Here is a 27,816-nt window from a genome sequence, read left to right as displayed (position 1 = left end):
GTCGGCACGCAGGTGAAGGGGCTGGGCTTACCCTTGGGCAGTTGACTCTGTGGTCATATCTGAGCGAGTGGGTGGAGAGTGATCCTGGAGAGTGATCCCGGAGCGTGAAGGGCCAGCACTGCATGGAGTATAATTACAAGAGGCCCCTGCCCTTCTGGGTTTTCCCATGTACAGTGTCTTGGCCGGGCCACTGTGCTTTTTAAGGCTCATTAGAGCCTCTGAAAAGGTTTCCAGAAACCTTCTGTCCTCATTGGTGGTGGCGTTAGTTCAGCGGAATTGAATAGGGCCTTGTCATGGTTCTCGTCTGGCCTATCCCTTCTTTGCTGCATTCAAGAAGTATTTATTAAGCCCCTTCTTTGGCTCAGGCATCATGCTGTCTCTGGGGATATACAAAACCTAGATAGCCCCTGTCACGCTGGAGCTTTACAGTCCAGCAGGAGACACAGATTTTGATTAAGCTTACAAACAAGTGTACTATCTCAAGTCTTATATGTGCTCTAAAAGGAAGGAGTAGTGTTTGGTGAGAGGATTTAACCTGGAAGTGATGGGGTGACGAGTGATGAATAGGAAGGACTCCCCTAGTGGTCCATGTTGTGACAACACATGGGCTAGAGAATGTGGAGTTGGCTTAGTGTTGATGCAGCTGGAGATATTTGTTTGCAACTTTCCTAAACTCGCTTTTGCTGAATGAATGCAAGTAATGGAACGTTGAGTCAGAAGAATCAGCAGGGCCTCCAGGCAGGGCTGCTGAGGACCCCTCCAGCCAGTGGGTCACCCGGGCAAGTCGTTTTACTCCATTTAGAAAACAGCGAGTGTAGGTCCCACTCGGGAGGGCCGTGGTGAGGATGGGGAGAAGATAGATTTAAAGTGCCCATCAAGTGCTTGACAGGCTGCAGTCTGGCCCTCAGAGCTGCTTGGTTTGGTCTTCACAGTGTTTGAAAGAAAATTTTATGAATCGCCAACTTTAACATTTGGGAAGTTTCACATGAAAGTCCAGATTTCAGGATGGTCTTGAACAGTCAGAAGATCCGGTCCCGGTTGTGCATATGTTCCTGCAGGAAGCTTCTCAGAAGCCGCCCGCATCAGATGAGGCATGTGTCTGCTGTCAGATTTGCCCAGTCTGCCCCCACCCAGCCTGCTGCTAACTCATACTACATTTATGTTAATAACAGACAGGAATGGAGTGGGTTCCTTTGGACTTTGTTTTGTCACATGATTTCCAGAGCCCAAGATAGCTGCTAATAGCTCATTGCAGAATGTCTATAAGACCCTCGCTGCCGAAGTTAGACTTGGTGTTCCAAGAGGTGGACCCAGAGATTGTTGGGGTGCTTGGGTTTGCAGGGTTTTTTCATTGCAATTCATTGACGTGCAGTTGCAGGAAATAATACAGAGAGATCCCTTACCCTTTCCCTAGTTTTCTCCCAGTGGCGACATCTTGCAAAACACTAGTACAGTGTCACAAGCAGGATATTGACATTGATACATGGAGGATTTGCAATTAGAGCAAAAGCAAATTGCAGGAAGTTACTGGTGACCTCTCAGCTTGGGATACCCGCTTTAGTTGAACCCTCTAATTGGCGGGATTGTCTAGGAGATCTGTTCTTTTTCCCAATGGCCTCCCCTTGGGATGAATTCCTGCCTCCGCTGTGATAGATGCATGGCGCTCGTGTGGTGGACACCTGAACTGAAAAGGAGATTCTTTTGAGTGTGGAAGGAATTGCCAGCCCAAGTGAAAGTGTCAGCCTTCTACTTCCGGTTATTGCCTTTCCCTGGGTGCCAAGTCGAAGTTTGTGTATTCTGATGACTGCAGTTGAAATTCGGGAAGAGTTTATCTCATCTAGGACTTGTTTGACAATAGTCCTGGTAAGATTTACCTTCCTTCCCTCTGAGCAAGAACTGTCTCCTATTGTTTCCTGCCTAACTCGGATGTGGTTTGATCATGCTTGTTTTAAGTTTCTTGGTCTTTTTTAACCTACTTTCTCCTTCCCGTAATTTGTAGATAAGTTACTGGTATTGCTTCATTTTACCAGCAGACATTTCACAAAACCAAACCAAAATTGAAGAGAGAGAAGCAGAGGGGAGAGTAGAGTTATTTGAAAAGTCTGTAATTTAGGGTTAAATTGAAAACACATCAGCATGGTTAGATAAATGTCTAATTGAAATTCATCTGTGCATTCAAATCATATGGTTCCTGCTAAGGGATAATTCTTGCTATAATTTTAATGCAGAGCAGATAGTGTTTCTTGTCGGGGGAAGCAGAGTAAGAGAACACTCATTCTGAAACCGCTAACATCTCATTATTTTTGCAAAATGAACATACAGATTAGATTATGGGATATGCATCATTACCTGTAGGTACTTTTTTGTTTTTGAAGGGACTTTTTTCATCCTGGGTTTCTGTGGAATCGCTTCCTTGGTTTTTGCATTCATTCATCCATTCCCTGAGTGGAGATGCACTGGTGCCCAGGCAAGACACGACCCCTGCCCTCACTGGGCTTCCCAGCCCCCCTAGAGGACAGGAGACGGTGTCTTAGAGACGTCTGCGTCGCCTGTGCTGTCCCGGGACTGGCCGGGGATGCTCGGGGGCTCACAGCAGGCACGAATGGCTCAGTGGGTGAACTGGCGGAGGGGTCACAAGGGCTCTTGTGATGTCCTTCGTGACTCTTAGAACCTGACCCTCACATGCCACCTTCTCTTTGCTCAGAGGCACGGTGGGGAGGGAGTGGCAGAGGGGTTGCTTTTGGTGCTGTTCCACATTCTGTCTGGTGCAGTGGACTCTGCAGCCAGGCCGCCTGGCTCCTCGTCTTACTAGGTGTGTCCCCGGGCAGGCTAGTCCACCTCTCCGGGCCTCAGCGTCTCACCTCTCCAGTTAGAATAACAACAGTGGGTTTTCGGAGAGGATTAAATGCAGCAGCGTGATGTGCTTATTCCGAGGTCTGGCAGACATCACGGCCTAAATAGCAGCTGTCAGCTTCAGAAAGGTCTTAGAGTGAAGTAAGTCAGAAAGAGAAAGACAAATACCGTATGCTAACACATATATACGGAATTTAAGAAAAAAAAAATGTCATGAAGAGCCTAGGGGTAAGACAGGAATAAAGACACAGACCTACTAGAGAACGGACTTGAGGCTATGGGGAGGGGGAAGGGTAAGCTGTGACAAAGCGAGAGAGAGGCATGGATATATATACACTACCAAATGTAAAATAGATAGCTAGTGGGAAGCAGCCGCATGGCACAGGGAGATCAGTTCGCATAGCACAGGGAGATCAGCTCAGTGCGCCAGGAGGGTGGGAGGGAGGGAGACGTGAGAGGGAAGAGATATGGGAACATATGTATATGTATAACTGATTCACTTTGTTATAAAGCAGAAACTAACACACCATTGTAAAGCAGTTCTACTCCAATAAAGATGTAAGAATAAAAAAAAAAAAAAGAAAAGAAAGGTCTTAGTTTCTGAGGCTTTGGAACAACCCTGCATCCCCTACTTGGGACCTCCCTTCTTGGGATGGTTAACACAGAGGCACACTTAGTGTGCCCCAAAAGGAGGAGTCCTGTGACCAGACACAAGGGCACAGAGGGTCAAGTGTAGCAGCCATGACAACTACCATGACGACAGCGGTGACGGCACCAGTTGTGAACGTTGCCGTGTAGTGCCAGCAGCTGAGCCTCTGTGTGCAGCTGGGCCTCCGCCTCAGCTGGCCCCAGATTCTACTCTGGAAAGTGCAAACTCTTAGCCAGCCAGCGTGCATTTACGTGGTTGGCCGGCTCTGAATTCAGAGTGGGGACAGAATTCTGGGGCAGAATAGGCTTGTTTGTCCCAAAATGAGAACATCTGCTGTCTCTCTATAGGCACCAGTTCAGCCAGTTGGGATGGTCTCCAGGTGATTCTTGGGGGATCCAGAAGGGTGAGCGCATGCTCAAAATGTTAGCCACCGGTTCTCCACGTGACACCTGTCCTTCCTGGGAGCTGGACCCTCTGTTGGCAGAAGATTCTGCTGGGGCGTGGTGTGTGGAGCTGGCAGCTAAGAAAGTAGCAGCCTGGCTTCTCTGGCCTGTGTGTTTGCAGAAGCAGAGAGTTCACCATTGGCTTGGGTCCCCGGGTTGCCAGTGCATGGCAGGCTTTCCAAACCAGGCTTGAATCAGACGGCAGCAGAGGCCCCCGAGAATTGAATGCATCGGGCAGAATAGCCCTCTGCGGCTGGGATTAGAGTTCCCCCATATCTTTCGGTGCCCCTGACCTTACCTGTGACCCCCAGGGTAACCAATGCTGGTTCCAGAGCACACATGTTCTTCTTCCTGAAAGTCGTAATCGGCTTCTGGGAGGGGGTTGATCGGGAACACCAAAGGGAAGAAGTAGACTTGTATAAATCAAGGGCCTTAGCTGGCACAGTTGCAAGCATTCCCACAAAGAACTAGAACTTGTGTGTATTCTCCCTTTTTGCAGGGCCGTTGTGGTCTAGCCCATCATCCCTCAATGGGGTTATAGCTCCCAGGCGCCCCCGCTGCCTGCAGAGCCCCGTGTGTGGCAGCGCTGGCTCGTAGGCCATGGGGGTTTGACAATCAGAGAGAATCCAGGGTGCAACACATTCCACGTAGGAACCGTCGCCTCTCCTTCCTCCTGTGTGGAAGCGGGGGGCTGCACAGCTGATGGAAGCCCTGCGGCGTGGAGGCTCACAGAGGCATGGCCTGTAGCCAGGGCCATCGGTGACTGACCTGCAGGGTTGAGGGGCTGGTCCTGGTCCAGGGAACAGAGGAGGGCCAGGGATTCTCGGGATGGCTACAGCCTGGAGGAGCTGACAGGGCAAAACACAGTGGGTAATGCGGGGGTGGGCACGGAGAAGGTTCTGTGACTCAGGCCTGAGCTGGCTTTTCTGTCTGCCCAGCAGCATGACACAGAACGGACTGGGGCAGCCACCAGGCTGGAGACCGCTCAGAGGTGGCTCGGAGGGGCGAGGCAGTGTCACTGAATGGAGACCTCCCCTAGTCTGCATTGAGCCATTGGTGGCTTCTTCCAGGTCTCGCCTGAAATCAGGAAAATCAAGGGTGGGGACAGGAAAAGGAGGCACCCACCACTTCTGCTGTCTGTGCCCTGGGGCTTTGTGAGTTTTTATCAGTGGCCAGGCCCCTTTGGGCATTTGAGGTGGTTTTTTTTTTGTTTTTTTGTTTTTGCGTATGCGGGCCTCTCACTGTTGTGGCCTCTCCCGTTGCGGAGCACAGGCTCCGGATGCGCAGGCCCAGCGGCCATGGCTCAGGGGCCCAGCCGCTCTGCAGCATGTGGGATCCTCCCAGACCGGGGCACGAACCCGTGTCACCTGCATCGGCAGGCAGACTCTCAACCACCGCGCCACCAGGGAAGCCCGGCATTTGAGTTTTTAAACTAGACTTTGGGTTCCTTGAAGTTGGGACAGCATTATTTATTCATCTGTTTGATACGTAATTACTAGGTGTGTACCAGGCAGTGTTCTAGGACTAGAGAGACACCATGAACAAAACAAAGACCCCCTGACTTCCGGGAGCTTCTCTCGTAGTGGGAAGAGAGACAGGAACCATAAAACTATTAATGAACAGCAGAGCATGTTCTGATGTGAGACGAGCTCTGGAAGAGCATCTATAGTGAAGCAGAGGAGGGAGGGGGGCTGTGCTAGGAGGCTTGGGAGGGGTGCACTTCTCCATAGGGTGGCCTCACGGGGAAAGTGACATTAGAGCGTAGATTTTAAGGAATTGAGGGAGCAAGTCATGTAGAAATCTGGGGGGAAGAGCATTTGGGCCAGAAAGAACAGCCAGTGCAAAGGCCCTGAGACGGGTGTGCCTGGTGTGTCAGGACCGGCAAAGAGCAGCGTGGTGAGGCAGAGTGTGGTGGGGGATGAGGCGTGGCGGGGGATGAGACGGGGTGGGGCGGGGTGGGGGGTAACGAGAGTCCGAAGCAGGTGGCGCCTTTCAGGCCATCGGAGGACTCAGGAGTTTATGCTGGGGGAAGTGGGAACATGCTAGCCTCAGGGTCCACAGTGTTTGCCATGCAAGACAACTTCAGTTGTCTTGAAATAATGAATCTCAACAGGGACAGCAAGCACCGTATCTCTAAGGAGCAAGGAAATCCCTTCCTGGTCAGGGCCAAAGTCTTCCATCCAGGAAACTGGGTTTTGCTCGGGGGTTGGGGGGGTGCTTCACCTGACAGGAGGCTGGGGGCCGCACATGGGTAAGAATAGGGCCACTCCGGTCACTCACTGCCCAACCTAGGACAAGTCAGCATGGCGGGTGGGTGTAACTCTCATCCTGGAGGACGGATAGTGTGGTTGCCCCCGTGCGCTCTGAGTCCTGGCTGGCCTGAGATTGACTGCCCGCTGACCACTTGCTGCGATGCTCATAACCTCAGGGGACCCCCCCGCCCTGGGAACCTCTAGCCAGGTATGGGGGCAGATTCTTGAAAGCTTCGTGAGCAAAGAAAAGAAAGAAACCTGAAAGGGCTTTATTCGGGCCATCGGTATTATTCTGGGTGAAACTTGGACTGTGGGTGGTCCGTCCCTAGCAGGAGCAGCGCCCCTCTGTCAGGCACTGACCGCATGCCAGACTGGTTGGCGTGCTTGCTCTCCCTCCTCCCCCACCTCCTGCCACGGTATTTCAGGAGCACCCACCCATTCCAGGCTGGCACGGTGCTGCCCTCAGGGGCTGCAGGACAAGCAAGATGGACAGATGAGGTCCCTGTCCTGACATCCTGGTGGGGAAACAGACGGTAAACAAGCATGTCAACACAGATTTAAGGTTTGCGTCTGGGAAGACATGGAAAACAGCTTTGGGAGATGACGGTGAGGGAGGTGAGGTGACACCGGATCTGAGGACGAAGGATGAGGAGCTCACCTTGATGAGAGTGGGGTGGTGGTGAGGGTTGGGATGGTCAAGGCACGGAAAAGGGTGGGCCAGAGACGTTGCTGGTTATGAACTGGCTGTCTGGGATCGGAAGAGGGGCCAGAAGGCAAGCAGCGTGCTGGGTCAGCGGGGGAGGGGGACGTGTAAACTTTACAGACGAGGAGCGCGCTCATTCGCCTCCTTTACCAGCTCATTTTAGGCTCCTAATAAGCCACGGAGTGAGGTAGTGTCATCATCACATTCTCTGCATGAGGAAGCCAACGCTAACGTAACAGGGGTTAAGGGGTCATTCTGTCATCCCTCAATTGTGCGGGACTGCACGCCTCCAACCCCAAGTCCCCAGGCTGTTTCTACTTCGTGCTCTTCTGCCACCATCCCCAATGATGGTCTCCAGGTTAGCGTGAGATGTGGGGTTCTGGACCGAACATTTCAGGTCACTGAGAGTCACCACTATTTCATAGTTCATTATGTTTTCTTAGAGGACAAGATGTAAAATATTCCTTCTAAAGAAGTACCAGCTAAGTGCTTGGTTTGTCACTGTTTAATCAGAGTACAGGGTATTTTATTTTGCATGAGCATTGAACATGCCTCTTCAATCATAAATATCTTGGGATTAATTCATCCTACAAGCATTCATTAGTTCTTGATGGAGTGCCAGATGCAGCGTCAGAGGGACAGACTAGGCAATGCTAGACGTTGAGAAGGACAGAGAAGATGACCAGGGATGGGGAAGGACAGGGGATGAGGCTGGTCTCCTACAGACCCAGCAGCACCCCGAGGCTGCTTTCTAAGAAGTCCCAACACTATCTTGACGTGACCTGCGGGTCCCCAGAGAGTCTGAGCACCGTCTGTGGGCAGCGCAAGGCGTCTGAGCTCTGAGAGGGCTCCGATTCCAGATAAATGCACACTGCTTTGGGTTATGCCTTGGCCGCCACAACACTCCCTGATAATTGGCCGATCGTGGGGAAGAAAGCCACGCTCCTCTTGTTAATGGAAGTGGCCTGTTGCCTCTTCATGTTTCCCCCGCCACGGGTTTTATTTTCGCCATTAAGCTCAGCTGTGTTGCCCAGTCGCCTCGCTGATGTGGCTGCAGTTGTGAATTCTGGACACGTGTGTGGGCTTTGGCTCAGCAGCCCCATGTCACTCAGGGTCTGGCATGTAGCACACGCACCCATACATCACCCAGGAGTTTATTCCGTCTGATGTTTGCTTGCTGATCACCTCATTCTGGAATGACCATAGGCTCGCTTGGCAGCAATTAGCGGCCCTGCTTCCCTGCGAAGCCAGTTGCCAAGCTTGTGCTGCAGTGCCATTGGTTACGGTTGGCGTAAACCTGGGTCACTGTGACCCCCGTGGCATTTGGAGCTCTGTGCATGTGAGACAAAAATGGTAAATAATTACACACTGTGCTCGTCCATAATGCCTGTCAGGTCAGAGGGCCACCCAGTGAGTGATGTGATGTGTGGACTGTCCCCAAGCAGGGCTACCTGCTCCTCCGGGCAGTGTGACCCCGGTATGGCAGGGCCTTTACATCCACCCTTCAGGGGACTGGGCTCACACGGGGAGGCTCGGCAGGTGCTTGTGGGAGGGAGTGAACACTTGAGTGGGGCAGCAGAATGGTTGAGCACGTGGGGAGCGCTGAAGCTACACTTCCCAGGTTCAAACCACTGCTTCTCATGAGCAGTGATCTAGGGCAAGTCCCTCGCCCTTGGCAACTCCCTCCCGCTTCTGTTGTTTGCAGGATAAAGTGAGTCAATATATGTCAAGTGCCCAGAGCAACGCTGGGCACATTGCACATGCTCACTGGGTGTTAGCCATGGTTGTCATCATTACCTGAGAAAAATAACAAGAAAGCGCGTTACTACCTCTGGGCACCTCACAGGAGCCCTGCGGGGAAGTGCCAACGTGAGGCCCATTTGATACACATGGAAACTGAGGCCCGTAGAGGGGAAAGCAGCAAGCAGGGTGCGTGGGACAGCGAGCCGGACTCCGACTGCTCCAGCGCCCCGTGGATCCCACCCTTCCTTTGCACCGTACACCCTGCAGGCCCAGAGGCTGGAGGTCAGGGAGGGAGACCAGGGGCCCAGGAGCACTTTGGGGAGGTGAGTCTCACGCACTCACAAACCAGAAAGCCAGCGAATGGTAAGTTGCTAGTTTGATTGGATTTTAAAAGTTAGCCCCCCTCCCCTGCCATCTCTTCCAGCCTGGTGATCTATTTGCCGGGGTGGGGGTGGGAGGGCAATATTCGAAGGTGAATAAATATTTCTCGAGCGCCTCTTTGTGGCAGGCGCCGTGCCAGCAGTTTTGCGTTCAGCATCTTACTTCAGCCCCTTGGCAGCGTGTGATGGAGCTGCTGTTGTCCCTGTTTTTCAGATGGGGGAACTGAGGCTCATTTGGTCAGGTTCGCGGCTCACTTGGCCAGCAAGTGGGTCAGAGACCTGGGCTCAGGTCTGCCCGTATGCTGCACGTGTTTTTGTTAGCATCGTGACCTGCCTTCTTCCGTAGAGGAAAACCTGTCTCCTAGTTCTCAAGTCCCTTAGAAAGCTGTTTGAGCAAAAGGATTCTAGTTGCTTCCTCAGAAGGTGAGCAGGCTAGGGCCTGGGAAAGCCTGGAAGGTGAGCTCTCTTAGCTTGACCATTGTGACAGCTCCCACAAATCCGGACAGAATTCCGGGCCATGTCACCTGTCCTTTCCCTTACCTGCCCCTTCCAGCCACCAGTCTCTTTCTCCCTCCTTTTCTTCTCAGTCAGGATTCTGCCCTGGGTGGTCTGCCTCTTGTCCCCATGCTGCCTTCTCCCCTCCCCTCTGCAGCACTGAGTGGCACCAGGAAACCCACTCAACAGGTTGTATGTGCCAAGGCAGGGGCCACAGACATCTTTTCCCAGGCCATGAGCATCACGAACGCCTTCTTGAACAACTGGCTGGAGAGGCCACCTGACTGGCTGAGCACCACTCCCTGCTGCTACCTGGGAGCTGGCCAAGCGCACTGTGTCCCAGGGCACCACCGCTGTCACCACGTGCACCAGCTCCAGGTGGTCCTGGCCTTGACAGAAATAAAGGTGACTGTCCAGAGCTCTGAGCTGGCCTTCAAACCATTCTCCTCTCTACTCCCATGTATTCCGGTGACCTGCTAACACTCAAGACTCAGACCAGTCATTTCCTTTGCCACAAAGGCTTCCAAAGCTCCCCCACCCACCCACCCCTGTCCTAGCACAGTTCCCCGCTCCTTCCTCTGTGCCCACAGTGTCCTCTGTCTCCTAGTGTCCATGTGGGACGCACAGCAGCACATCGCAGCTCCTGGCTGGACTGTGAGCTCCTAGCCCAGCGCCTGGTGTTTAGTCGGGGCTCAGCCCCCTGGCTACTGCCGCGAAGCCAGCTTCTCGAGTTGTCTGATTTGCTCCTAGCTTATATTTAGGGCATAATGACGATCTGAATTTATTGGAAATCCTCTAGCAAACATTTTTTAAAATCGAGGGATAACATGAGCCAAGTGCATAAAAGTGCAGTAATCTTCGCTGTACTGCTTGATGGCTTTGTACCTATGATTACATTAATGTGTGCAGGCGTCTCCCACTTTTCAAAAGTTTGCTTGAGGCTGCTGCTCTGTTACCAAAGACCACTTTGCAAAAGACTGAAAGAAATCTAAAGAGGATTTTCACTTTTACGAAAAAAGGTGAAAAGTGAAAATAAGGTACAGTGTTGGTTTTGCAGCAGCCGTTAACAGAGGCAGTACGCACCCCAAGCAGCGGGAGCGGCCTCACCAAGCTTCTTCCTGGGAACCACACTCAGCACCTCGGCGTCACACCCCCCCCCGCCCCCCCCGCCCCCCCCCCCCCCCCCCCCGTAGCTTTGTACTGTGTCTGTGAGCATCTGCTTTATCACCATTTATTTTGCATATCTGTTAGCAAGATGTGTCCTAAGGCAGTTGCTTCTTGCTTTGCACCGTCCTGGCTTACGGAAGGTTTCATGGGAATGCTCTACTTTCAGATTGCGGGGGAAGCTTGTAATTCAGGTCAAGATAGAAAACATCTCTGGCATCCCATGCAGCTCCTTCTCAGTCTGTAACCAGCACCCCACCCGCCTCCCACCAGCTAATCACCACTCTGACTTTCAGAGGTGCCTTTTTTTAAGTTTTTTTTTTAATTGTGATGAAATACCTATAACAAGTAATGTTTACAATGGATTAGCCATTTTTAAGTATCCAATTCAGTGGCATTAGGTACATTCTTTAAAGGTATTCTTTACATTTTAATGGCACTGGTAATACTTTCTTGGGGTAAAACAACTGAATGATACAGAAGTGACTAGAGTAGAAAGTGAAAGTTCCCCCAACCTCAGTATCTTCCTCAAAAGGAACCACTGTTTTCAGTTTGTGTATCCTTCCAGACCTTGCTCTGTGTACTGTCATGCAAATATCTATCAACACAGGAAAACATGGTGTACATGTACATGTTTTAAGTTGATAGTTTTGTTTTTTAACTGTGAACGGAATCCTCGACTGATTGATTGCAACTTGGTCCGGTCTGCGTCAGGGTCTTTCAAAGGGCTGCACCAAGAACTAGTGGAGGACATTCCGTTTGATGTCTGTGGCATTGGTGATAGTGCCTCTCCGTTTCCACTCAGATGCCCGGGCCTTGCATGTTTCCGTCCTTCCTCCTGACCCCTTGCCCCGACCCCTCTCACTGTCCTTGCAGAACCTGTTCTCAGATCCCACAGCCCCTGAAAGGCCTTAGTTATCGCTGACCCCTGGGGAGTTACCTTTTCGATATTTAACTTTGAAGCAAGGACCAAAGGTCGGAGGCATGAAGGCTGGCGGAAGGCATTGCTGGTCTTCAGCTGCCTCTGACCCCAGAAGCCAGCCTGAATGTCCCAGCCACAGAGCCCAAAGCTCCCCTCCTGCATCCCGCACTCTGGTACCCGGCAGGATCTCTGGAGTCAGCAAGGAGCGCCCCGAGTCTCCATGCCTCCTGCAGCTCAGGCTCCAGGGCCCTGGGAGGTGAGCTCTTGGTGAAACCCGAGCCTGCAGCCTTTGGGAAACCTAGACCTTATTTGCAGAAGGCTTTTCTCTGAGGCATGCGTGGTGTGCTTTCTTTATGAGAAGATAAACCCAAAGGCCTTCTGTTTTTTGACTCTGAAGTGAGCTTTCCCATTTCTTCTGGTTGATTCCACTGTGCTTGCTCTTCTACTAAGCACACCTCCTGAGGTGTTAGGCTCCTTTCTTCATCGCCCCTCCCTTTTCTTCTTGTTCTCTCCATCACGTTGGATGTGTTATGGTACCATTCAGCAGCCTGTCAAGGCTTGCCCTGCTCCAGGTTCCTGGTTTAGTGGGAGAGCACAGCGGGGTGCGAGATGGCCCTTCTCCTAGGGGCTTTTCGTCTGGAACATCTGAGGTTGTCCAGTGTAACACAGAGATTCCTGGGGGGCTAGCAGCCAGAAGGCTCTTGATGAGAAGCGGCAGAAATGTCAGGAATGCCTGCCCACATTTCCCAGCCACACCATATCAGCTTCTCCATGATAACTATGGGATCTTGATGATGTTAGTATTAACAACAACAACAAAAATCAGGCTTTTTAAATATAGAAGAAAAGGGGGGGGAATAAAGTCTAGAACTCCAGTGTCCAAAGGATCCCTGTTGAATTTTTTTAGAAGTTAGCATGCATACATGATTAGAAATTTCAAACCAAACAGAAAGGTATAGAAATGAAAAACTCTTAAGTGCACTTCTGTGGGTGTGCACACCCAGTACCACCTGCCTTCTTGCTTTCCCCAAACATGAACTGCTATTATATTCCTGTGCAGCTTTCCAGGAAGAGTTGTGTCTGTACCATCATAAAGCTTTGCCCCAAAGGGACTCTGCTTTGTTTCTTGTTCTTGCTTTTTCATCCTGATGCTGTTTCCGCATCCGCGTTATCTAGGTATAAAAAGTCCTCAGTCGTTTTAACATCTACGTGGATTCCCACTTTATGGACAGACCATAATTACCTAATCACTCCCCTGTTGAGGGGCATTTAGGTTATTTCCAGCTATTTACTGGGTAGGTTGCATTTTAAAGGTTTGAAATGTCCCTGGTAAGCATCCTTCCCCTCTCCCTCCCCAACACCTGATCATGGAGAAAAGCAGACCCCTTGGAAAGTTTTTGAATTCATTTTCACAGTTGACTTTTTTTTTTTTTTTAGTATAGTCAGGGAAAGGAAGGTAACTGTCGTTTGCTTAGTGCATTGCCAGGCTCTGAAGGAACTTTCTATCCCTGATTTCCTTTAGTTCTAGGAAGCCAGAATTGCTCCATGTTTTAGACAAGTAGCCAGAAGCTCAGAGAGGCCCCACCACTCATGTAGGATTCAGCTGGGGTTCACACTGCTCTGACCAGCCCTGGAACTCGTGCACTGCTCCGCTTCCCTTAGTGCTGCCGGTTGTTCTGTACATCTAAGTCTATACAGAGCTCAGGGAGAGGTTTCTGCATCTATCCATGTGAATTTCTGCTCTCAGCTTCTAACTGAGTGGTGTTTTGCTCTGCGTTTGGTCTCAGTTTTCTGTTTCTGAAAAGCTTTGAGTATGATATGCTCTAAAATTCACTGGGAGTAAGTGGTAATCAGAGGAAACAGTCACTTCATCTTGGGGCCCTAACTTAGCGGGTTTGGGTCCTTTAGGAGAGGATATGGGGGGCATCCGGGGCTGCGTTCAATCTCACAGCGTCCTAAGTGGGCTCTGATTGATGCTGTCTGTCAAGTGGTGCGCGCCCGGAACGCTCCCTTCTCTGGGCTCTTGGTTATTGGCATCTGTAATTCACTATCTGGGTTTCTTGGACAGTAGAATCATGTCTCAATTTATCTGTCATTTTTGTGGATGAATAATCCAAAGTAGGTAAATAAAAATTAATGTCTGGATTTAGATGCTAATTTAACTTTCAATTAGGTTTTGTTTTGAGTGTTATTGAAATTAATCTGTGTTCTTGGAGCACATTCCACTTATTGGCAAGGTACGGTGGCCCCCAGAACACAATTGGTGGTTGTTTGGGGTAAATTCATAAGATGGATAGACCATATCAAGATAATGGAAAAGTTTACTTTAAAACTTTTCTGTTTTTCAATGACAAAATGATGTCGGAATACCATCCAGACCCTGGAGAAAAACACTTCAATCAGAATCCTGCCCCAAACAAATCAGGGACAATTTTTTTGTGTGTGTGGTCTTTGCTACTTTCTAGACCTGGTTCATTTGCATGTAAATACTTCTTAAAGAGCACTAAACATGGAACTGAGTTTGAGCTCCTGGTGAAGCACTATTATTTAGAAAGAGCGTGGGCTTTGGGATTGGGCAAGCTTCATTTCAGATTCTGACTCTGCAGCTCAGTAGCTGTGTGACGTTGGGCAAGTCACTTAACCCTTCTGAGCCTCATTTCTCATCTGTAAAATGGGACTGATAATCCCTACATCTCGTGGTTGCTATAAGGACTGAGATACAGCCATGTTTTCCACAACGCAGGATATGAACCATGGTGACACACAGGTCTTGTTCATTTCCCTTAGAAGCCTTCCGACTTTTCAGGGGAAAACGTCTTCCTTGGGGGCAGGCTTCCTTTGGGGACGAGCTTTAACTTATTACTCATACTTGCCAGGCTCCCCTTCCAAAGACAGCCAGCATTTGGTTACATCCAATACACATTGCTTTTTCTTTTCTACTTTTGATTGTTATATTAGCAAGGTACACTGGTGTTCCATTTCTGTTGTGATATACAGTTCCTTTTAAAATAAATATATTTAAATTAGAAGTTAATAGTGTGCTGTGGTTAAGACATAAATTGTGCAGATGGTAAGTGGTTTTGAATCCCAGCTTTGCCACCTCCTGGCTGTGTGGCCTTGGGCGGTCACGTAACATTTCTGAACCTCAGTTTTCTCATCTGAGCATAACATGGTCATAGCAACAGTACTATTTTGTGGGGTTTTTGTAAACTTTAAGTGAGATAATATAGTCAGAGCCCTTAGAACAGCATCGGGCACATAGAAAGTACCATAAAAGTACCACTTTCAAAGTGTGTTTCTGACCTTTGGGAAGCAGGGAGCTGGTGTGGGTTAAGTGCAGAGTGACTTAGGACTGTGGGCAATAAATGGTAGCTGGTGCTATGGTTTAGATTATTTAATAGTGATGATGTTAATAATAGTCATAATAATCAACGAGGAGGTAGAATTTGTTGTATTGAAAGGAATTTCTTGGGGCAGAAACTCTCAGGAAGCTTGATAGGAGCCAGTGAGATTGCAACGTTCAAATCCGTCTGTTACCTTGGTTTGACTTTCCAGGCCAAGCCTAGCATTCGGTGCTTCATTAAACCCACGGAGACGCTAGAGCGGTCCCTTGAGATGAACAAGCACAAGGGCAAGAGGCGGGTGCAAAAGAGACCCAACTACAAAAACGTTGGGGAGGAAGAAGATGAGGAGAAAGGGCCCGCCGAGGATGCCCAAGAAGACGCCGAGAAGGCTAAAGGTACAGAGGGTGGTTCAAAAGGCACCAAGACGAGTGGGGAGAGTGAAGGTGAGTTGCGCCCGTGAACGCCGACCTGACAGCCAGGCTGTCCTCTGTGTCTGGTCCCCCTTGTGTGTCAGTGGGTGCAGCTGTCATTCCAGGCACCGGTGTACCTCATTCTACACAGCCAGCCACTGGGAAGCAGCTGTGGGCAGATCTGGTTCAAGGCCTGCCCTTGTCGGATGGGTGGCTTGGAGCAAGGCCCTTTCCTTTTAGCCCCGTGCCTCCGTTTCCCCATCTGTCAAAAGAGGCTAACAAATAGTATTTACTTTGTTATTAAGAGAATTAAACAGATTAATACAAGTAACATGCTCAGAGCAGTGCATGGCACATGTCATAAGTATCTCCTGCTACTGTTACTACTGTTATTATTGTCATCTTTATCATTACTGCTGTTCTTATTACTCCCGATAACCCGGGATTATGATTTTTGACAGAAGTCATTATTTCCAGTGCACTGCAGGAAGAAAAATAGCCCATGTTTAATGAAATTAGGTGCTTTTAATAAGATTATGGTTTTTTGGCATCAAATATAATCCCCTAGATTCTTACATTAAGATTTTTTTCAAGCCCTCATCTGTTTAGAGTGAGGTACACTTGTGTTTGGTGCCTATGTTCTCAATAAACAGAATCGTTTTGTCCTCTTTTCTGCCGTTGTCAGGAGTGATTCTGGTTTATTTTTCACCTCCTTCTCGTTTAGATGCTAACACCTCCTCCATCTGGAGAGCGTTGTCTGCTCTGGGATGAAGCAAGCTTGAACTGTCCAGCTGCTTGTGTCATGGGCCGGGCTCACAGCCACACAGATGGGGGTCTCTGGCCATGGCCCCAGGCACTCAGGGTGGAGGAGGTGATGGGATCAAGTGGGGTAGGGGCTCTGCTTGCCAGAGGGGAGCTCCCACCACACCTCTTGGGACAGACACGGGCTCTCCTCAGCTCCCAGCTGTGTTCTGCTGGGGGTGTGGGGAGCATGTCCTGCGAGCCATCGTCCTGGGTCCTGGGCTAGCAGTGGCTGCTCTGCAGTCAGCTCCCCAGCCCATCAGCCCGGACTGTGTGCGTCCAGGGCCTCTGAAGCTGGAGAACAGAGCAGCTCAGTAAATCAGTGACTGAGAACACATTTGTTTTGGGGAGTTTGCTGCAATTGGGCAGCCAAACCCCACCCCATCCCCACCCTGCTGGCCCCATTCTGATTTTCTTGGCAGTTCTCAGCGAATGCTCCGATCACATTTCGATAAGTATAACTAGAGTGTCTCCCCAGTGCCACCAGCCCTCTTTTTAAGGCTGAGATCTCTAGTACGCTTTTACTTCTGTTCAAAGTGTGCACGTAAGCATCTTGGTTTAGGAATTCCTTCTTGGCTTGGGAAACCTTTGCCAACAAATGTCACTTTGGTGGGGAGGTGAGGGGCAGACACAAGGTAAGCCATACGTGTTTGCTTATTTGGATCGTTTTGACTTTTTTTCTAACTTGGGAGAAAACTGTCTGCTTAAACCCCTGGGTTTAGCTGTCCTGTAGCCATACGGTGGGGGGGAAAAGGACGACTTCACCCCATTTTGCACCCTGTGTTCTCGTCAATTTTGTTTTGGAAAGATGCTACCTCTTTTGTTCCAGTCCTTTTAAGGGCTGCTGTCTAACCAGGCCAGAGCCGTGACTAACCGTGGTGTGGACAAGGGCAGGCTTGGCCTCAAACACACAGTCAAATGACTCAGCCAGGTGGCCCAGTCCTGGCGCACAGGGGCTTCAGAGGTTCAGCAAGGCTGCCGTCCCAGCTCCCAGGTTGGGGTCGGGGGAAGGACTCCCTGCAGGCTGGGCCCACGTGCCCTGCGCAGGGGGCACGGGGAAAAATGTTCACCAGCCTCCAAAACACTGTTTTCTGGGCGGTTACTCAGCCAGGTTGTGCCAGGCAGGGCCCAGGAATTTCCCCAGAGGCTTTACTTGGACAGCTGATGTAGACTTCAGAGCCCGGTGGAGCGAGGCTCTCCGCGACTCCTTGCCTTTGTAGTGCCCTCCTGCTTTCTCGAATGCATATTTGTCTTCCCACCCAGCTCACTGTAAATAAATACAACTTTCACAGGCCTGTCCAGCAAAGAGACACCTAACTGGGCAGCAGCAGCTGTATTCTGGGGCTTTTTGAATTGTTTATTTGATCTCTTAGTTAGTCTCCTGTTTGAAGGTGTTCTCTCCTTAGACTGTATCTGTGTTTGGGTGAAACCACACAGCTGTTAATTCCTGTGACTTGGAAGGGTGTCAGGCACATTTTCAAGCCAGAGGACAGTATAGATGGGGGAGGTGCCTAGGAGATGGGAGATGGGACCTATGGTCCTATCTCACCAGCTAGACCTATTGTGTGCCTTGGATGGCCTCCTCAAGCTCTGGACCTCATTTTCCCCATCTGGAAGTTGTGACCGTAGGAAATGTAATGACTTTTTTTTTTTTAAATGAGGCTATGTTAGGATTCTTGTAAGATTTAGACATTCAACTCAGACTAGCTCAAGCGAAGAAGGCAGTTATTGTTCATGCGACTGGGAGGCTTGGGCGGGGCTGGACCGGGTGCACAGACAACCATTGGCCGTGTGAGGCTCGCATCCTGCCAGCCTACCACCGAGTGGAAAGGGAGCTGCTCCTTCCCACGGGCTGCAGCTGGAGTCTGGGAGCCGATGCTCGTTGGTGCTGACGGACCTGGCTTGCCCACCCTGTAGAGGGATGTTCTGTGCTGAGTGGCCAGGCCCTGTGTTTCTACCCTAAGGTGACTGCCTCAGAAAGAAATGAGGTGCATTTATCAGAAGAAGGGGGCGTGGGTGCCAGGCCAGCAGAAACAGCAGGTGTTCCCTTAGAAAGCCACACTATTTCTGTGTACTCCGCCATTTTCCTCAGGCCATCTTCTCCCTTCCTGTATTTTATTTTTCTTTTCCATTCCCTTCCTGTTTTGAGGTGGACATGTGGCTATTTTCTCCTCCAAGTCATTTCTTCTCTAGCGTGCTTTCTTGCATTGTCCCTGGATCTAGGGGCTTGATGACAGCCTTGACTCTGAGTAAAGAGATGCTGGCGCCAGTTCCCCCCTGCATACCCTGCCATTTTCATCCATTTCAGTGGTGAAATCTTTACTTAGAAAGGTGGCGTAAAGCACAGGAGTCAAAAGACATGTCACGAGTCACAGTTCTGCCATGACCTGATTTGTATGTGGCATTGACTTGTTTTTTTTCCTACAAATGCAGCACCCAGAATTCACACCTCCTCCACATTTAAGCCCTGACAAGAGTTGTGTGAAATGAATATGCACCCCTGGACCCTCCACTCTCACCCCCAGTTTGCAAAGAAATGTGCTCTGCCTCGGGTCCCAAGTGATGGGCAACTCATTCTGAAACCAAAAAAAATCACAGGGCCCCCTCACTTTTCAGAAGTTGAGTGCTGAAAGGAAGACCAGGGTGCCCTGGTCCCTCTGGCCAGAGGCGAGTCCACCCAGATGCACTTCCATGTCAGTCTCCTCTTCAGTCTGGAAGGACCGTCATCTCTTTTTGGATTCAGTTAGAGCAGTAACTTAGTAAATGGGCCTAGGACAAGAGAATGAATCGTTTGAACTTCTTGTTTGAAAAATAGGTTTAGCCTGTGGAAAAATAGGTTTTTTGCTTATGGAAAAAGTGTAGGCATCAGTTTCACAGCCTGACCTTCAAAGCTTACTCCTATCTTGAATCCCCACGTGGGCATGGAGGGAAGGGAATGGCACTGACTTTGAACCTGCCAAGTCAGCTGGGTGTTGGTTGCTGGACACCAGCTGGACACCTGGGTTGCTTCCACCTTTTGGCTACTGTGAATAATGCTGCTGTGAATATGGATGTGCAGATCCTCTTTTGCTTTTGGAGGTTATTGTGGAAACAATAGAGGCCAAGGAGGGCCCAGTCAGGGCCTGCTGAAGCCAGAGGAGCTGGACATTTGGGTTCTTGCTCCCAGCCTGGCAGCTTCACAGGCATGTCTCTCCACTCCCAGAGGCTCAAAACTCAGTGGTGTGAGGGCTCCCCCCACCAGCAGGCTCGGGTGCTGGAGCCTTCACGATCATGGGCCACGGTGCCTGGCACAGGAGCTGATATCGCACAGATGCTCCTTTACATGACACAGCTGACGTGCAGAGCTGGAAGAGGCGCCTACAGCAGCCAGGGGCAGAGCCCACCTCCTGATCCCTCTGCGCCTCAGTTTCCCTTCAGTAAGCTGCCGAGATTCCGCTAGATCAGCATTGCCCCAACTGTGGACATGGAGATAGCTTTGGGTGGGACAGAGAGGGCCTTGAAGACCATAGTGTGAGGATTTTTGCCGAGAGCTCGGCTTCAGGGGAGCCTCGTGGTGGGTGTATGTGTCTGACACCCCCTCACTTTCCCTCATCACCCCTTTCCATGCGCACAACAGGCCTCAGCACTGTTTTGTTTATTCATCGTGTGTATATTTCCACAGTTGCTTTCTGTTTATACTGGTTTTATGCTGATTGTAGCAATTGCTAAAAATATTTTATTTGAAAATAATTTCAAATTTATAAAAAGTGAAAAAAGCAAAAATAGTATAAAGAACACCTGTTGACATCTGGAGGCACATGATGCCCTTCTGTCTGTCCTTCGTAGGCGACGTTAATTTTGGCCACCTGGTTAAGGTAAGGCCTAGTTTCTGCACTGTATCGTTACTTTCCCTTTTCTTAGCAACTAATTAGCAATCCATGGGGAAACACTTGGAGATAATGCAGATATCCTGTGCCTCATTAAAATTCCCCCTTAGAACCCTCCTGCACTGTTGGCGGGGATGTATTGGGTTGGCCAAAATTTTCATTTGGTTTTTTCCATAAGATGGCTCCAGTAGTGCTTAGTTGTCTTTAACTTCATTTGAAACAATTTTGTTAGATTGTATTGTGATAGCTGTCATATCAGTGTGCATTTAAAAAAAAAAAAATCAAAATTGGTGAATTTTTGTGTAGACATTTTAATATTGAAGATGGAAGAAAAAAGCAACATTTTCGGCATATTATGCTTTATTATTTCAAGAAAGGTAAAAACACAACTGAAACGCAAAAAAAGATATGTGCAGTGTATGGAGAAGGTGCTGTGACTGATCGAACATGTCAAAAGTGGTTTGTGAAGTTTAGTGCTGGAGATTTCTCGCTGGATGATGCTCCAGGGTTGGGTAGACCAGTTGAAGTTGATAGAGATCAAATCGAGACATTAATTGAGAACAGTCAACGTTATACCACACGGGAGATAGCCGACCTACTCAAAATAACCAAATCAAGCGTTGAAAATCATTTGCACCAGCTTGGTTACGTTAATCGCTTTTGTGTTTGGGTTCCACGTAAGTTAAGCGGAAAAAAACCTTCTTGACCGTATTTCCTCATGCGATTCTCTACTTCAGCGTAAGGAAAGCGTTCTGTTTTTAAAGCAAATTGTGACAGGCAGTGAAAAGAGGATGCTGTACAATAATGTGGAACGGAAGAGACCGTGGGGCAAGCGAAATGAACCACCACCCGCCACACCAAAGGCTGGTCTTCATCCAAAGAAGGTGATGTTGTGTATATGGTGCGATTGGAAGGGAGTCCTCTATGACCTTTTTCCAGAAAACCAAACAATTAATTCCAACAAATACTACTCCCATTTAGGCCAACTGAAAGCAGCAAAAAAGCATTGAGAATTAGTCAACAGAAAACGCATAATCTTCCATCAGGATAATGCAAGACTACATGTTTCTTCGATGACCAGGCAAAAACTGTTACATCTTGGCTGGTAAGTTCCAATTCATCTGCAATATTCACCAGACATTGCACCTTCAGATTTCCATTTATTTCGGTCTTTACAAAATTCTCCTCATGGAAAAAATTTCAATTCCCTGGAGACTGTAAAAGGCACCTGGAACAGTTCTTTGCTCAAAAAGATAAAAAGTTTTGGGAAGATGGAATTATGAAGCTGCCTGAAAAATGGCAGAAGGTGGGGAAGAAAATGGTAAATATGTTGTTCAATAAAGTTCTTGGTGAAAATGAAAAATGTGTCTTTTATTTTTACTTTAAAAACCGAAGGAGCCTTTTGGCCAACCCAATAAACTGGGTGCAGCCACTGTGGAAAACAGTATGGATATTCCTTTAAAAACTAAAAATAGTTTTACCGTATGAACCAGCATTCCCACTCCTGGGCATATATCCAGAAAGAACAAAAATCCTAATTGGAAAAGATACACATACCCCAATGTTCATAGCAGCACTATTTACAATACCCAAGACATGGAAGCAACCTAAGTGTTCATTAGCAGATGAATGGATAAAGATGTGGTGTATATGTGCAATGGAATATTACTCAGCCATAAAAAAGAATGAAATAACGCCACTTGCAGCAACACAGATGGACCTAGAGATGATCATACTAAGTGAAGTAAGTCAGACAGGGAAAGACAAATATCATATATCCCTTATACATGGAATCTAAAAAATGCAAATGAACTTATTTACAAAACAGACTCACAGACATAGAAAACAAACTTATGGTTACAAAAGGGTAAGTGGTGGGGAGGGATAAATTAAGAGTATGAGATCAATAGATATACACAACGGGACCTACTGTATAGCACGGGGAACTGTATATTCAATATCTTGTAATAACCTATAATGAAAAAGAATCTGAAAAAGAATATATATATGTTCAAGAATATATATATGTGTGTGTACTTTGCTGTACACCTGAAACTAACGCAATATTGTAAGTCAACCATACTTAAGTTAAAAAAAACTCCCCCTTAGATATGGCATTCATTGATGATTCTTGCTGACCCAGTCTTTACCAGGATGGTGGTACAATGTTGGTTTTCCAGTGTCAGCACTCGGTATTCCATTGTAAGCAAGATTCCTCCCTTCTTCCCATTCATTTAGTTATTTATCTATCTCTTCTTGGCACAGACTCATGGATTCCAGTTTTTTAGTGGTTTCTATTTCATTACTGTGTTTAATTAATTTGATACTCAAATCATCCCAGATTTGGCCCTTGAGAATCCTTTCAAGCTGGCTCCTATGTCTTTGTGATCTGCTGCCATCATTTTTTTTCAATCAGTCCTGACACTTTCTGTCATAACAAGGTATTCAAGGTTCATTTCCCACCTACTGTGCCCTTCCTCAGGGTTAATTTCTCTGAAAAGCCCTGGTTCCTTTCAATGGGCGATGGTGTTAGAGGCCAAGATCTGGGCACCAGATGTGCTCATGACTACATGGGGTGTCTTGCTTTTTGGCCCTTTCAGTGCACAGAGCTAGGAAATATATGCATGTATGTATACAAAATACACATTACCGATTCCTCCAATTCCAGTTAATTCCCAGAGGGTCCTTTCTTGCCTTCTCCCACTCCAGATTTAGATGTCTCTTCTTTTACAGCGAGAGCCCTGGCTCCCAGTGACATCAAAACATTTACGATTTGCTCAATCCTATAATACATCTTTTAAAAGTTCCAGAACTGTTCCTTGTTTGATAAATAAAGAGTTCAGGGTTGTTTGCAGTTCCCTGCTCCCCACCACCACCAAATACTTCATGTATCCCCAGTCCACAAATTGAGGGTATAGAGTCAAGTATTGTGTCATGAACTACTTGGATCTGTCTGCCTTTCCTTTCTTTTCCCCCTTCAGGATAGGTATGGTATTCATTTGAAATATATTTTGGTCTTTTTTTGTTGTTGTTTGTTTGTTTGTTTTAGTTTAGGGTTCTCCCTTCTCATTCGTATTGATTTAATTTCTTTTTTTTTTTTAAATAATTTGGAATGTTAACAAACCCAAAACTTTTGCAAAAGGGTTTGTACAAAGAAGTGTCCTTCCTCCCACATTCTTTCCATCCTGTTCCCCTCCCTCTTGTAGATAACTAACTTATTGTTCTCTGGAATATCCTTCCTGCGTTTCTTTGTGTAAAAAGCAGCAGAGGTAGGTATGCTTCCTTATTTTCCCTTCTTTCTTACATGCAGGGTATAGCCCACGGTGTATGCTCTTTGGCACTTGGCTCTCTTCACTTAGCACTATCTCCGGAAATCACTCCGTATCAGTTCACCAGCGATCTTCCTCATTCCTTTCCCAGCTGCACTGTGCATACCATAGTTGATTCAACCAATCTTTATGCTCAGACATTTAGGTAGTTTCCAGTATTTTGCAATTACAAGTAATAGTGCACTGAATACCCTTGTAAGTGTGCATTTTTATATCGTTGGAGGTGTATCTTCCAGATAAGTTCCTGCGAGTGGGATTGCTCAATTGAAGGATATAGGAGTGATTTAAAGTTTTCGTTGAAAATGTATTTAAGTAAAAAAAAAAAAAAAAAGTGGGAGTTCAAATAAAATGATTAATAACAAATAGTACAAGCAACACACAGATATGGCAGGGATTGTAAAGGCAGGCAAATGACTGAAGTTTGAGCAAAACTGGGCTAGAGTGTTGCTGCAGTCCCTTCAGACTCCAAAACAGAAACCTGGTGGGGTGGGAGCTCATGGTAAAGAACCTAATAACTGAAGGTCAGATGGAGCCCCCTGGGAATTCATCATCAGCACCTGGGTCCTGGCCTCAGGGACCATCAGTGGAAATCTGTGTCCACGTGAGCCCACTGTTGTGCTTTCCCTGGTGGCGGCAGCGTGACGAATGCACCTTGGGAGGGGAGCTAGGCCTCTCTGAGGCGGGCGTAGTGTCAGCAGAGAGGTGTGGCAGTGGGGGCCCACAAGGCTGTGCAGAACCATGCCGGACCTCCTGGTGTGGCATAAAGAGGGGTGCCCTTTGACCCTCGATCACCAAGACAGGCCAGATGCTCTTCGGCAGCCACTTTTGAAGATGGCTGTAGAATCCATTTTGGAACGGTGAGAATCTGGCGAGACCCTCTCCTCAAAAACCTATTACCCTCTCCTCTCATGCCCACATAGCATTTTGCATACAATTGCAGGGAGCTGGCAGAGCTAGGTAAGCATCACTACTTTTAAGAGTTGTTTGGATAAAATTGCTTAAAAGAAGAGGAAAAACCTGTTTGGCTTTGAAAGAAGCATTGTGTATTTTACCTAGAAAACTAAGTGGAGCAGCTCATCCCACAACCATGCCAGCTGGAAGAAGAGTATGTCGGGGGGAACAGGGGCGCAGCTGTGAGAACCAGGGTGACACAGCCGAGGTTCAGAAACCTCGTTGTGCATGGAGATTCCCTTGTGGGCCTGGTTCTGCACCAGGGCGTGACCTAGGAGGTGGGAGGGGGAGCAGGCTTGGCTTCTGCTGCTGCTTTTCTAGCTGTGTTGAGTCATACTTCTGGGTTTCTGTTTCTTCAGATTCAGTATTCAGGACCAAACTAGTGGTTTTCAGGCCATCGTGTGGGAAGCTCCAGAATTCCAGAAAGGAGCTTTAGGGGCCTCTGTGGAGGCCATGAGGGAACCCGTGGTTGGAGATGTTCGGGCACCTGCCCACCCACTCTGTACCTGGAGCAGCTCTGCTCTCACCTCTTACCATGGTGGTGCCCTGGGAAATTGTCATTCAGAATTAATATGCACCTGCTCAGCAAAGTTTGGTGAGCGCTAGACTGGATTGTCTTTAACCTCTCCTCTATTCCAGAATTCTCAGAGTCTAGGGAGATGAAAAAGCCAGAAAGGGACAACCATGTCACAGCAGGTGGAGGCACTAGGGCTTGGCCCCGGAACCTTGGGGAGTCCTTGGAGCTGAGTTCCTGCTGTGTCAGCCAGGCAGTCGAGGAGGAAGGGGGCCTCGCAGCACTATGGGAAGCAGGTCAAAGGTCACAGGGCAGAAGCTGGAGATTGGCACCATCATCTCACTTGGTAGTCTTCAGATGTCTTTGATGGCACGCCCTAGTAGTAAACAGAAATAAATACATAATTGAACATGCATCTCCCCAATAGATATACATTTATTGTAAACTATACATATATGTATTAATGTACAAATGTTATGTACATCATAACACAAAGTAGATTTTTAAAAGATGATAATTAAAAATAAAAGAGGTACTGCCTAGCGAATCATCTGGCATACCCACCGAAGTGTGTCTGCACCCCACTTTGGAGAAGACGGGGGTAGTTGGGAGGCATCTGAAGGAGGCTGGTGGAGGGGAGGATGTGAGTACGAGAGAGAATGGTGCTTCTCAGACAGCAGTCTGCAGCACCTCCCGCCCTTTGCCGTGGCCGCAGGCTGCGTGGACTGCTGTTTACTCCGTAGCTCTTGGTGAATTGATTCACTTGTTTTTTCTTAAATTTAGCTTCATCCTAAGCAGTAACATCCACAAAAGAACAGGTTTTCTGTGCAGCTAGAATTTTCTTCTAATGCACATTAAAATAAATACAAAACTATGCAGGCACATTCCACTTAAAAATCATGTGTCAGCCCCCACCTGTGTGAGAGGGTCGGCTGTGGGATCAGCCCCCACCTGTGTGAGAGGGTCGGCTGTGGGAGACTCTGATCTGCGGCGTCTGACTCCAGACCACATTGGGAGGGAAGGGCCTGGTGCAGGCAAGCCCCCTCCTCCGCGTCCGGGCCCACGTGGGCATGTGGGGATGCAGTCCTCAAGCCAGAGGATAGTTGCAAGCACGGTCACGCCTAACAGAGTCCCAGAAAGGTGGCGAGGCTGCGACATCCCCCGGTGAAGGCTCTGTGCACACACTGATCGCAGGCTGAGTGGGGTGCCCTGCACGCCACAGCTGCTGTGCATCATTGCCAGCCCTGCCTGCCGCCAAAACCACCCCCGGTGGCCTGTCATCCATTGCTCCACTCCAGAGATGTGTAGTGAGCACTTGCCGTGTGCCAGGCCCTGGACTAGACACTGGAGTTCTGGTGGAGAACAAGACAGATAAGGCAGCTACTCTCAGGAAGCCCACATCCTAGTTGGGGAAGGCAGACAAGAAACAAGCAAACCAGTAAATAGAAAACAGAAAATCCAGGTGCAGGTTTCCCCACCGGGATCCAAAAGTAGAGCGGTCCTATGAAACCTTTTGTAGGACAAGATGGCGTAAAGCCAAGATGCAATTACCTTAGGACGCATCTTGGTAACAGATTCACAAAATAAATGGAGGTAAAGCACCAATGCTCCCAGACACAGTTCAGAGCTACGGCAGCTTGACGCTGAGGTGCTGAGTGGGGTTCCTGGGAAGGAGCTTGGCGGGGCCGCTCCCGCTGCATGGGGTGCCTGCCGCCTCTATAACGGTTGCTGCAACACCAACGCTCAATGCTATTTCTGCTTTTTGCCTATTTTTGTAAAAGGGAAAATCCTTTTCAGGTTTCTTTTGGTTAGAAAAAGAGGTACTAATGTAGGTCTTTCATAAAAGCGAAGTGGCCTAAGGCAAACTTTTCAAAAAGGTGGGGATACCTGTAGTTATACATGCTATAAAGTAAAATCAAGATGGGGGGAGGGGACAGATCTATACAGGAGAATTCCCAGTAATTTATGTAGCTGTTCCTCCCTCAGGGAGACAGAACAGAACTCCTTAATCCTTAAGTGTGGGCTGTGCTTAATGACTTGCTTCCAAAGGGTGTGGGATGCAAGGAGGAGGAAAAGTCACTTTCCAGTGGAGAAACTTGACCAACATTCTCTTGGCCAAATGATTCAGATGAACATCCACAGCCATAAGTCATGTCAATAGCCTGTACCCTTGATACGATGTGATGAGAGGAGCACTTCCCCTCTGCGGTCTTCCTCCCAGAAACCCATAACCCCAGTCTAATTATCAGAAAAACGTCAGTCAGAATGCCCCAGATTGAGGGGCATGCTACAAAATGAGGACCAGTCTCCTCAAACTGTAAGGAAGGAAGGTCTGAGAAACCGTCACAACCAAGAGGAGCCTAAGGAGATATGACAGCTGGGTATAACGTGATATCCAGGATGGGATCCTAGAATAGAAAAAGGATATTAGGGAGAAACTAAGGAAGTCTGAATGAAGTATGGAGTTTAGTTCGTGATAACTAAAAGAGATAAAGGAAAAACCAGTGGGGAGGGTGTCTGAGAAGACGTCTCTGAGATGGTGATGTTTGAACTGAGCCCCGAATAATGTGATTGAGTTGTGCCTGGGTAGGGAGGACTGGGGTGAGAGCGTTCCAGGCAGAGCAGACAGCTCTGTAAAGATCCTGGGGCAGAAACAAACTCACTCCGGTCAAAGACAAGTGGGAAGGAAGCTCAGCACAGCTGGCGGGGCGGGGAGGGCCCCGAGGTGAGGTCAGAGGTGGACGGGGGCCAGGCCGTGCGAGGCCTTGATACCATGAATGGCATTTGGATTCCATCCTGAGTGTGATGGGAAGGCAGAAGGGGACCTGGGCTAATTTCCACTTAAAATCACTTGGTTCGGTGTGGACCACAAACTAAGGGGGCGAGAAGAGAAGCAGAGGCCACGTGGGAGGCACGAGTCCAGGGGAAGACGATGACAAGGCCGTGGCAGAGTCCAGCTCCACGGCCCATCATTCCTGAACAGAGATGTAGATTCAC

At 48.6% G+C, this 27,816-nt stretch overlaps 1 protein-coding gene across 1 annotated transcript in view; it reads left to right on the top strand.

The window, feature by feature from the left end:
• Window positions 1–27,816, top strand: part of CLEC16A (C-type lectin domain containing 16A) — a 207,076-nt gene that overhangs the window by 39,793 nt on the left and 139,467 nt on the right. Inside the window, exon 10 of the mRNA XM_065892543.1 lies at window positions 15,160–15,391. Within this exon, the coding sequence (XP_065748615.1) occupies window positions 15,160–15,391 (232 nt within the window). The remainder of the gene's footprint in view (window positions 1–15,159; window positions 15,392–27,816) is intronic.

This window comes from Phocoena phocoena, chromosome 15 (assembly GCF_963924675.1).
Source record: "Phocoena phocoena chromosome 15, mPhoPho1.1, whole genome shotgun sequence".
In the NCBI taxonomy this organism is placed as follows: domain Eukaryota; kingdom Metazoa; phylum Chordata; class Mammalia; order Artiodactyla; family Phocoenidae; genus Phocoena; species Phocoena phocoena.
This window is presented reverse-complemented; position numbering and strand designations above follow the sequence as displayed.